The sequence below is a fragment of the Lampetra planeri genome, chromosome 5, assembly GCF_965212315.1.
Source record: "Lampetra planeri chromosome 5, kcLamPlan1.2.h2, whole genome shotgun sequence".
Taxonomy (NCBI): domain Eukaryota; kingdom Metazoa; phylum Chordata; class Hyperoartia; order Petromyzontiformes; family Petromyzontidae; genus Lampetra; species Lampetra planeri.
In genome coordinates, this window is record NC_136111.1 from 22,538,647 (window position 1) to 22,551,032 (window position 12,386).

At 52.8% G+C, this 12,386-nt stretch overlaps 1 protein-coding gene across 1 annotated transcript; it reads left to right on the plus strand.

The window, feature by feature from the left end:
- Positions 1 to 5,616: 5,616 nt before the first annotated feature.
- Positions 5,617 to 12,386, plus strand: LOC144719155 (uncharacterized). The gene is made up of 2 exons (XM_078595027.1): positions 5,617 to 7,512; positions 11,327 to 12,386. The coding sequence occupies exons 1-2, from the start codon at positions 6,217 to 6,219 to the stop codon at positions 11,339 to 11,341; spliced, it is 1,311 nt and encodes a 436-aa protein (XP_078451153.1). The 5' UTR covers positions 5,617 to 6,216; the 3' UTR covers positions 11,342 to 12,386.

The window sequence follows — 12,386 nt, forward strand, 5'->3', positions numbered from 1 at the left end:
CCAGAAATAAAGCCGACGAGACGGTAGAACGCCAAAACGTCGATTCAACGACAAACGCGAATACTCGTGCCTAAGGTCACAGATCTGCTGAGGTGTGTGTGCGTGGGGGGGGGGTGTTTGACTGTTTGTTTACATTCACCACGCGGAGAGCAGCCAACTTCGCCGATCCTGGAGCTGTGCGGGAGCGGGGAGGAATTCGGGGGGAGGGGGGGGGCTAAGATGAGGATGGGCTGTGTCTGTGTGCGTGTCTGTGTGTGTGTCTGTGTGCCGGGAAAGGTCCTGGCAATGATTATTCAACATCGCCTTGCTAGGCACGCTGAGGAGGGGCTTGCGGAGCCCCAATGTGGTTTCAGGAAAGGGCGGTCCTGCACAGATGCCATATTTTCTGTCCGTCTGCTACAGCAGAGGTGTAGGGAATTCCAACAAGACTTACATCTCTGCTTTATTGACCTGGTCAATGCCTATGATACCATCAGTAGGCCTGGGCTCTGGGTTATTCATCGTGCTTTCGGAGTCCCTGACCCGCTGTTCACGATCATTAAGGACCTTCATGATGGTGAGCGGGCCCGGGTAAAACTACGTGGCCGGGAGTCGGAGCCATTCCCTGTTCACCTTGGGGTGCGACAGGGTTGTCCTCTGGCTCCCACATTATTTAACATCTATTTTGATCACGTAGTTCGTGAAGCCTTCAATAGCTGTACCGGGGGAATTTCCATATGGTACAGATACAATGGGAGGCTGATCGATGCCCGGGTGCAGTCAAGGGATGGCTCCCCATTGCTCAACCACGTTATGTATGCCAATGACCTGGTAATTGCGGCTCACTCAAAGGAGGAGTTGGAGGCGCTGCTGCTAACACTGGAGTGTGCCACTAAGAGGTGGGGCCTTACCATCAGCCCCACCAAAACGAAGCACCTGCCTGGGTCTTTGTACCACCGGGCACTCCACCCCCACAACTCCCAATTGGTGATGGGGCAGTTGTGGAGAGAGTGGAGAGTTTCCCATACCTGGACAGTGTTCTCATGACCGGCTCTGGTTTAACAGCAGAGGTCTCACTCCGAATCAGTCGAGTGGCATTATCTTTTCATCGGTTGCGTAATGCTGTGTGAAAGCTACCTGGTCTATCACTCCGCACGAAGCTTCAGGTCTTCTCGGCCACGGTCATTCCCTCCCTTCTCTATGCTTGCGAAACGTGGACACCCCTAATGGAACATCTTCACCGGTTAGAAACATTTAGGCTGGCCTGCCTACGATCCATCCTGGGGTTAAACAGGCTGGATTGTGTGAGGAGCTCACAAATACTTGAAAGATGTGGACAAAGTCCCATCGGTGACCTCCTCCGGCAGACAAGGCTGCGTTGGCTGGGTCATGTAGCCCGCATACCCAGCCACCGCATGGCCAAGCAGTTTTTGTTCGGCCGGATCGAGGGGGCTAAACGGGCACGGCACGGGCTAGAGAAGAGATGGAGTGATGTGGTACAGGAGTACGTGGAGCTGAGTGGACTTGCCGATGACGTACCAGCGGTGTCAAGATCGGCCTCTGTGGAGGAGGCTCGTGAAGGACGCTACTGGGCGGTTGGAGGCAGTCGCCCTCCAACAACAACGGAGGGCGAAGGAGCGACGCTCACAACAACGAGCGGAGCGCCGGGTGTCTAAAGCACAGCAAGTTGGCACAGTAGGGGGCACAGGTGGTGCATCAGCCAGTCATCTCGGTCATCTCAGTCAGTCGACCTGTGGAATCTGGGTCTGCCCCGTGACCTCCTGCCAGCGGGCGTTCGACACTTCACGTGGCCTCAAGGTGCACATGGCCTGGCACAAGCGTTCTGGAGACGTCACCGTCACTTAGTGGCGAATGGCGGTTGTTGTTGTGTGTCTGTGTGTGTCTGTGTGTGCGTCGGGGGAGTGGGTAGCGGTGGCGTAGCGGTTAGCGTGCTGCGCTATGAACCTGGCGTCCCAGGTTTGATTCACGGTCAACACCGGTGACGATTATCTGAAGCGGTCCTGGGCCTCCGCTAGGTCGACTCGCCCTCAAATGAGTACCTGGTGCGGTGTGTAAACATCGCCACTGGGGAGACAAAGGCGGTCGGGCGTGGTGCTGGCCATCCACCCCCTCGTGTACCGTTCCGGCCTTCATAGGTGTTCGCTAACAGCACTTTCCCCTATAGTCTGTTAAGGCTATTCTGGGGATCTTTGGTGCGTGAAACTGCGAATGTCTCATCACATCACTTACAGTTCCATTAATTAATCGCTCAACCATTGCTTGGATAACTGGTGATTTTACATCTAATACATCTCTTACAGTGAGCATATGGGTGAGCGGTGAGTGTCACTGTGAAGGCTCTGTGTAAGGTGCGTGCAGAATGAGCGTAATGGTGAATGGGTGAGTTGATGGGAGACGTGAGGCTCTGGGTGAGGGTTTTTGCGGAGTCTATACTCCCCATCTTCAGCGACCCACACTGACCAGCATGGTGAAGTATGGTCAAATAACCCCCACAAACCTCACAGCGTGGCGAGGCCCTAGTCAAACTGGACTGACAAAGGGCTGCACGTGATTCGTCCATAATGGAGGGGGGGGGGTTAGATCGCGTAAATATATAAATGTGTCGTTAAACCCGCCACCACCCGACACAGCCAACGAGTAAGGGTTGTCACGTAAACAGAACGTGGCCAATTCGTCACTAGTGCAGCACACCGGTGTGTTGGAGAGCCAAGCCACAACATTTACAATCTGAGTACGACGTTTCGCCAGTGATTACAACTAGCTTCATCAGGTGACAGCCAGATTTGATTCCTCCGTTATGGGTTTTGAGGAGGGGCAGGAATGGTGAGTAGTGGGATGAGGGTTTAGGGTGACCGATGTTAAAACAATGTGGGGGGTGATTTTGGCAGGAGATGGGGATAGTGGAGGTGAGGTGAGGCGTGACGAGTGTTAGGGTGGGAATCTGATTGTATAGACGTCTGGAATAATAGGATGAGGGTGTTATGGAAGTTGGTGCTTTACAAATTCCATGACAAATTGTATTTTGCTTGATATTCAACACCGCCTCTGCTCACAACTTTAACCAAAGTGATGCAACTGCCACTCATGATTTGGCATTATATCGTTGACTTCATTCTATTTATTGACTTTCGATGCAGTATATTTCGATAGCGTGCTGGTGACAACAATACTGTACGCTATATCATTTGTTTTTATAAATTCTAACCATGTTCAGAGCAAAAGTTATAGCAATTAAGGCAAACTGCTGACCATTACTATTTTTATCTTACATGTGGCCTTTTTCACATTAATTTGTGAAAGCAAAGCCGACAACAAGTTGTTACTTTTCGGCTTGTAGAATTAGCCTATCCATGATCGCAGACGTTTGGAATAAATGTATTTTTTTAAGTAGGAAAAGTGCAATTAATTTCATTATTTTTAATTGCAATGTATAACATGGAGTCTTTTTCCAAGGACTTTCATTTACTTGTTAAATGAGTTCTGTCGAATTCACATTTCAATACTGCATTGTACGGTATTGTCTAAAGGGTTTCATAAATAATGTCCATATGATTAATTTGTAGAAATTCATTTAACCTAATTTAGTTTATTTTCGGAGTAAATCTTTAAGTTGTATTATTGATGGCTTTTCGTTTCATACCAAGAGGAGGGGTGTTTTAAAAATGTTCATTAAACAACTCAAAAGTTATTTTAGTTTTTTTTTAGGAAATATTGATAAGTCTTTCATAGCCAGAGGGGAAACAAATCTCATGACGAGGGCACTGCACGTAAAATTATTGGATTAAACCACTCAGAAGAGGTAATTTCATTATAAAAACACAAATCGATGCCAAAATATCATGCATGCTTTCCTTAAGTCAAAATAATCCTATGCCACGTGAATGTACGAAAACCTTTCAGCTGAATGGCAACAGTCCGAGAGTTTAAATGTTGACTCCGAAACTGACGGTATCATTAAACCAAGCGCCGGAGAATCCAGTGTAAGTTGAGCAATGAATGCGCACTGATTGGCATGTGCGAACGTATACACCGCATGGTGTTAGGCTTAATATGAAATAATACTGTATTTGGGTAAATACAATAAAATTCTCACGACGTTTCGATTGCATCACAAGCAATCGAAACGTCGTGAGAATTGAATTGTTTTATTATTATTTTATTATTTCCTTTCTACGTGACTTTACCGAACGAACCAAGAATATGAAAATCAACTATCAAATTAAATAAAACGTATCTCACCGTTTCAACTGCCGCTCCAGGAAATAGAATCGAACTGGCGGACTTCTGGATGGCAAGTCCAGTGTGCCCACAGTTACCCTACGGCAGCTCAGCACGCCTTACGGTGACTTTGTACTTGCAAGAATGGGAACAATGTCTAGGGCCTCAAGGGCGATATTGATTGTAATAAAATTAAATCTCTACAGCCGAGAAATTAATGATAAGCAACTTGTAGGGTTTGGCAAGCCTGCAGTTGGAATCGCGGAGTGTAGACAGATCGAAACAAATCTCAACAATGTTGTCAATTAGTTTGTTTTCATGGGTCTTGATAAAATCGTTCGTGGTTTATTGCGCCTGTGTTCGCTTCGTGTGTGTGTGATCGTCATTCTAATATTCCACAATGTTTTGCAAAAACTATTTTGAAAGGGATTAGCCAACACAACCTCATTTGCAATGTAATATGCTTAGCGTTGATTTTACTGGAATGTGAACCCTAGTATATCTGCATTTACCGCATACTTTTATTTTGCAGAATATGCTCTCCGAGTAAACTTTTAAAGTTGAATCAACGTTGGAGCAACGTTATCTCAACGTTTCCTCAACGTTACATGGTTGACGGGGGTGGAGGGAGGAGTGCTACAGTTAAACATGGTGTAAATTGGGCGTGCTAATTCATTGATGGACAGTGATTCTTAATCTCACGACGGATGCGTCGAATTACATGTCCAAGCATCACTGTTTTTCGATTGGCATAACGTTGTTGGGAATGAGGTCGTCACCCATGCTGTTGCTGACAACCACACCAATGTTCCAAAAAAATGTAATCACTCAACGCATTGCGATCGAGATTCGTGGCAAATTATCGAATCACCAGTACGCGGGTAGGTGCCTCTTGCCACCCCCATTTCAAACGTATTATAAAACAATCTGTTTGAAACAGATTACAAAACAATATGTTTGAAATGTGAGAATATGAGTAGCAAAATGAGAAGCCGATCCGCTCCTCTTCCAATATCTATCCCTCGACGCAACAAATGAAAATGTTTTCACATCGAGTCAGCCAAGCAGGCTGGTGGGGAGGGGGGGGGCATAAGCATACTTTTATTTTATTATGTTGAGGGACATCTTGTGAAAGAACCGGATTGTCTTCTTAATTATAATAAATGGATTAGATCCCGCATAAGCAAGTAAAGAACATGATAATAGGTGTTCTCCCTTTTGTCTGGCAACAAGGAATCATGTCTGCATTAACCACAATGCTTGTGGTCAGAATGCAAACAAAAAAACATACTCTGATAATGTATGCATTGTCCTTGAAACTGATTGGTCCACGCCAGAGACAGCGTTCTTTTGAGCCTTGTCAATGGGAAAACCTATTATCATTTTTTGGTACTAGTGTAGGGGTGTTAGAGAGAGAGCCCGTTATGCATGGCAGCCTATGGTAAACAAACACAGTAGGCGGGGCTACATGTGTGCACGAGCAGGTGCCCTCTGCGACGTCCGCGCCAGACACCCTGGGGGGTCGATTCGGTCATTATGATCCCCCGGGGCCCCACCCCTCAGGGAGGGGTTGGGTATAAAAGGGGAATGTATCGAAGGGCTCGGGAGTGTTGTGTTAGCTAAGAAGAGAAGAGGAAGACGTCCTAGATAGAGCCCTGGTCTCCCCCTGGCACGCCGTCCTTATCAGGACCGCGCAGGCTCGAGCCAGTGGCGTGGTACCAGAGCCAGAGCCAGTGCTGGTCTGGACTCTGGGTACCGGGCCCGACTGACCAGTGTCGGGCCAAGATAGCCTCCCCTAGCCCATTAGAGGAGGACTCAGAGGCAGGCTAGGGTTAGCCTAGAGGTGTGTCCTCAGATAGACGGGTGAGGGGGCCGATACCCCCTCAGTGTGTATGTCACAACGTATGGTGTTAAATAAACAAGTGTGCCTCCAACTCCGGTGTGAACGAGTCATAAGCGTTACTACATCTGGCGTCAGAAGTGAAACAAAGTACGAACATGGATACACGCCGGACGACTCGAGTCGGGGTACCAGAGGCAGAAGACACCACTGCAGTCGGAGGGCCCGAGACGGCTGAAGATGCCATCGACCAGCCGGGGCTGGGCGCATCCACGCCACAGCAGCTGGAGGAAGGGGAGCCGTCGATGGAGGGGCTGAGGGAGGCGCACGCGAAGCTGACCGAGCTGCTGTACGCCGCAGCCGCCATGCTCGACACCATCACGCAGCTGGGGGCTGCGGGACCGCCACGGGGCAACGGCAGCCGACGATCACAGCGCCTTCCCGCCATTTCCACGGAGCAACATTTTGAAACTCCCGCCATCGCCGCAGCTGCTGTTGAGGGCGTGGCCGCTCTAAGCATCGCGTCCAACGGCGGGAGTACAGTACCTGCCGCGTCACCACCAACGGGCGGAACGTCACCACGGGTGCGACCGGCGATGCCATTGCTGGTTCGTGCCGACGCTGACTTGAGTGAGGCGGACGAGGGAGTGCGTTCTTCCTCTGCAGCCGCTGCCTTACATCAGCGGCTACCTCCACTCAAGGAATTTGTGGGCGAGGATGGTGACTGGGGCGGCTTCCAGCGGCGCTTCCTCGCTCACCAGGAGATGGCACAGTGGACAGACGCCGAGGCTCTCCGCGCGCTGCCAGCACTTCTCGACAGCGACGCCCTCGCCACTCTAACATCGGCTTCGAAGGAGAGGCGCTCCACGCTGCGGAAGGCGATGCAGGTGCTGTCGGCGGTATATGGTCCACCATCGGACTGTCGCCAACTCTTTTACGATCGCCAGCGGGGGACGAAGGAGTCGCCCCTGGCGTACCGCACAAGCCTCCTGGCACTGGCGAAGGAGGCCTTTCCACGAATGGATGACGAGGGTGTCGACGCCATGGTGACAGAGAAGATACTTTTGCTGGCGGACGACTTAGACATCGTCATTGTCGCACAGGACGATGCAGAGATGTGCTCCCTCCAAGCGGCCCGTCTTCTCCACGCAAACCTGTCCTCTCAACGACGGAAGGCCAGCAAGGCGGCGAGCGGGCGTGCCGTCGCTGCAGCCACCCTCCCGGCGGAAGAGGTTTGCGCCATCGACCATCAACGGCAGCATGGAGCGGGAGTACGGGAGGACCGGGCCGGTTCAAGCCGTCTACAACATCCATCGTCGTCACCAGCGCTTCCACGCTGTTACAACTGCGGCTTCCGGGGCCACGTCGCCTCGGGGTGCCGCTCTCCTGGGCAGCGCAGGACGACACCTCAACGGGACGCCGGCCCTCGTCACAAGCTCCACCATCATAATCCGGCGAGTCGCGGCACCCCTCATGCTTGGCCCACGCACACGCCCGTCACACACTCAAACACCGCAGCGAAGGGGGGGCCAATATCGCGTACCATGGCACCAACACGCACCGCTCTGGGTACTCAGATTGAACCCAGCCAGTGGTCCGTGTTGGCCCATCGGGTTGTAGCCGCGTCGTCAGGGTCGTCGGCCGTTGTGGGCCACATCGATGGGGTCGAGGTGCGCATCCTGGTCGATACAGGAGCATCGGCGACCATTATTTCGGAGTTGATTTATAACATTCTCCCTGCCCAAAGCCGTCCTTTGATGCCTGTTAACGTGCCATTCTTTGCTGCTAACGGGGGTTCACTTGGCATCATCGGACAAATTCGTGCCCAAATTTGTGTCGGGGATATTAAATTGTCTGGGCCGATTTTTGTTTCCTCCTCGCTGGCGGTTCCGTGCCTGCTGGGGACGGACTTCCTGGCCAAAATGCCGATTAGGATATTAATCGACCAGGGATGCATTGAGCTCCCATCGGGCCGACGCATGGCGTTTCTGCCATCCCCCGCTACGAGCCGGACGGCGTTCGCGACGGTGCCGGCGTTCGTAGATAGAACGGTGCGCGTTCCTCCGGGGGCGCAAATGTTGATTCCTTTGAAACTTCGGCGGCCCTTCGCTAAGGGCATTGGGGCTCAAGGGGTTCTGTTGGGACCGTCTAGGGCCGGGGTCAGTGGACCTGATTTACTCCCGGCCCAGACCATAGTGAGAGGGGAAGGAGAACCCTTCATCGCGGTCCTCAATGTGGGCTCGCAGACGGTGGTGGTCCCACAGGGGACCGTGCTTGCTCACGCAACGCCGGTGCCCTGTGAGGAACCCGTCGCGAGTCATGTCGGCGCTGTCCCTGCACCGCGACCACATTCGGACAGCGATGAAGGGTGGCTCGAGGCGCTTTGTGCGGGATCGACGGACCTGTCAAATTTAGAGCGTCAACGTCTTAAGACACTACTAAGGGAATTCTCCGACGTTTTCAGTCGAGATAAATACGATTTGGGCTGCACTAATCTGCTGCGTCACCATATTGATACGGGTGACAGCGCGCCAATACGCCAGAATCCTTTTCGGTTGAGTCCCGCCGAAAAGGACCATGTCAAATCGGCTGTTGATGACATGCTAGCCGCCGACATCATTTCTCCCTCCAACAGCCCTTGGGGAGCGCCGATCGTCCTGGTTAAGAAGCAGGACGGTTCGTTGCGGTTTTGCGTTGACTTTCGGCGCCTTAACAAAATTACGGTTGCCGACGCATACCCGCTCCCACGGATGGACGAATCGCTTGACGCCTTGGCGGGAGCGCGATTCTTCTCCACATTGGACTTACTTTCGGGATTCTGGCAGCTTCCTCTGGACGATGATTCAAAGCCTAAAACTGCTTTCCGTACTCCGCACGGCCTGTTTCAATTCAACCGGTTGCCGATGGGCTTACACTCAGCGCCGGCAACTTTCCAGCGGTTGATGGAATTGGTTTTGGCTGGATTGCAATGGGAGTCGTGCCTGATTTATTTGGATGACGTTATTGTCTTTGGCAAAACTTTTGATGAACATCTCCAGAGGTTGCGGGCGGTTTTCCTAAAGATGCGGGCTGCTAATTTGAAATTTAAGCCCCAAAAATGCCATTTGTTACGCGAGTCGGTGCGTTATTTGGGGCACATCGTGGGACGCTCAGGTATTTCTACCGATCCCGCCAAAACGCAGTGTGTAAGCTCCTGGCCGACTCCCACCTCAGTGGGAGAGGTTAGGAGTTTTATTGGGTTTGCGTCGTATTATAGACGCTTCGTCGCTAATTTTGCGACTATAGCAAAACCCCTACACGCTTTAACATCAAAAGGGGTTAGGTTCTGCTGGGGTCGGGAGGAGGAAGCTGCTTTTTGCTCCCTTCGGGACGCTTTGGTAAACGCTCCTCCCCTGATTTACCCTGATTTTTCAAAACCATTCTTGCTCGACACCGATGCGAGCAACACGGGTATTGGGGGCGTGCTCTCCCAGGTGGTTGACGGCGTGGAACGTGTGGTTGCGTACGGCAGTCGGGTGTTGTCTCCAGCGGAGCAACGATATTGTGTCACCCGTAGGGAACTGTTGGCAATTGTCCATTTCATCCAACAGTATCGCCCATATCTGTACGGTCGGCATTTCACCGTCCGCACAGATCATGCGGCACTGCAGTACGCCCTGAGGGTTCAACAGCCATCGGGACAATTGTCCCGATGGTTGGAGGTCCTCCAGGACTACGATTTCCAAACCACATACCGTAAGGGCGTTCGCCACACCAACGCGGACGCTCTGTCGCGCTTGCCAACCACCTCCGAGTGTGCATGCCTCCTGGGGTCTGGACGTTGCAGACCTCCAGGGGACACATCGGTTCCTGTCTTGGCGGCCGCCAACGACGACGATACAGTAGTTACTAATTCGATCGAACAACAGGGCAAAGATTCCCTGTTGGGGTTGCCCGTCATTGACTGGGGGCGCCTCCAGATGGAGGATGTGTCCCTCCTCGGGTGGCGACGTCGCGTTGGCGGTGCGGCGGGGGGAAAAAGAGGTGGTTCCGACGCATGGGAAATGTGCCAAGGCCTGCTGATGCATTGGGACGGGAAGTCGCGTCGACATCGGCTGGTGGTCCCTACTGGGTTGCGGGGCAGGGTGGTATGGGCCGCTCATGAGCGCCTCCTACACCTGGGGACCCAAAAGACTCTCGCCTTGCTGCAACTTGATTTTTATTGGCCTGGCATGACGAGGGATGTTGGGGATTTGTTGGGATCATGCCCTCGATGTGCACAACGCAAACCGCCGGCACGGGAGTCTAACCCGCCCTTGCAATCGATCAAAGTGTCCAGGATAAACGAGCTGGTCGCTCTGGACATTTTGGGACCATTCCCCGCCACCCCCAGGGGGAATAGATATTTGTTGACTGGTGTCGAGTATTTTACACGCTGGCCTATGGCCTGGCCTCTGGCCAACCAGTCGGCAGCAGCCATCGTGGAGGCCTTTGTTCAGGGTTATGTCCTGGACAAAGGTGCTCCGGAGAGGCTGCTGACCGACCAGGGCAGAAATTTTTCCGGTAAACTACTCAGACAAGTCTGTGATCTCCTGGGCACAAAGAAAATTCGGACCTCCCCATATCACCCACAAACTGACGGGATGGTCGAACGGTTGCATCGCACCATCACGTCCATGTTATCACAACAAGTTTCGGACTCGCAAACGGATTGGGACCTACAAATTCAGGGGGTCTTGGCGGCGTACCGGATGGCACCCCATGCAGCTACGGGGTTTTCTCCCTTTTACCTCATGTACGGCCGAGAACCAGACCCGCCTGTTCGTGCCCAGTTGCAGATCCCCGTGCCGCAGGGAAAAACTAATCTGGCTGACCACGTTAAATTTAATCTGGACAAATTGACCGAGGCACGGGATGCTGCAATGCAAAACTCTGACCTCCGTCAGAAGGCGAATGAGCGCCTCAGATTGAGTCGAGCGCACATGCTGCAGTGGAAGCCGGGGGACAAGGCATGGCTGCACTGCCCCCAGGTGCCACTGGCAACCTCCTCTAAACTGGTGCGGCCGTGGCGGGGCCCTGTGGAAGTGGTGGAGGTGTTACGACCGCAGTGCGTGCGCATCAAGTGGGGGAAGCGGCGATGGTTCGTGCACCCCTCTAGGTTAAAACCCTTCTCTGCGGTACACAATCACACTTCACACGCGCGTGGCCAAGCATGTGGGGGGTCGGCCGACTCGCTGGGTCCGTCTCCGTCGCTCTCACCTAATGCCTTGCCGGCTGTGCCACCTTCAGGTGCATCAGGAGTGACGGGCTCACGCCCAATCACCCCTCCTGCGGATACCGAGGGTCACGCGGAGTCGGATGAATGCTCACCCCAAGACGGAAAATTGCCACCTGATGGTCCGCCACACGCGGTTACCCCGTGTGAGGGGCCCGCTGCAAGGACGCGCGCTAAAATGCGCAAACTGTTGTGAGGCCGGAAAATGTGTACATAGCTGTTGTGTTCATTGGATGTTGTGTGGGTGGTGTGTTCCCCACTCCTCGGATGTACATATGTTGGCTTCACCGTGTGTTGTGTGTGCGTGGTGGGTTCCCTGCTGATTGTATATAGGCTGTTTTTTTACGGAATTCGTATTTATTCGGGGGGGGTGCGACGGGTTGTTTTCTCATCTTGCTGTTGCGTTCTTGTTCTGGTTCCTGTTATTGTTCAAAAATAGTGAGGCACACGCGCGGTCAGGGGGTGAAGGCACCTTTATTGTCAAATTTTTGTATGTTGGCAGCCGGGACGGCTGCATGCTATGCGGGGGGGAGTGATGTAGGGGTGTTAGAGAGAGAGCCCGTTATGCATGGCAGCCTATGGTAAACAAACACAGTAGGCGGGGCTACATGTGTGCACGAGCAGGTGCCCTCTGCGACGTCCGCGCCAGACACCCTGGGGGGTCGATTCGGTCATTATGATCCCCCGGGGCCCCACCCCTCAGGGAGGGGTTGGGTATAAAAGGGGAATGTATCGAAGGGCTCGGGAGTGTTGTGTTAGCTAAGAAGAGAAGAGGAAGACGTCCTAGATAGAGCCCTGGTCTCCCCCTGGCACGCCGTCCTTATCAGGACCGCGCAGGCTCGAGCCAGTGGCGTGGTACCAGAGCCAGAGCCAGTGCTGGTCTGGACTCTGGGTACCGGGCCCGACTGACCAGTGTCGGGCCAAGATAGCCTCCCCTAGCCCATTAGAGGAGGACTCAGAGGCAGGCTAGGGTTAGCCTAGAGGTGTGTCCTCAGATAGACGGGTGAGGGGGCCGATACCCCCTCAGTGTGTATGTCACAACGTATGGTGTTAAATAAACAAGTGTGCCTCCAA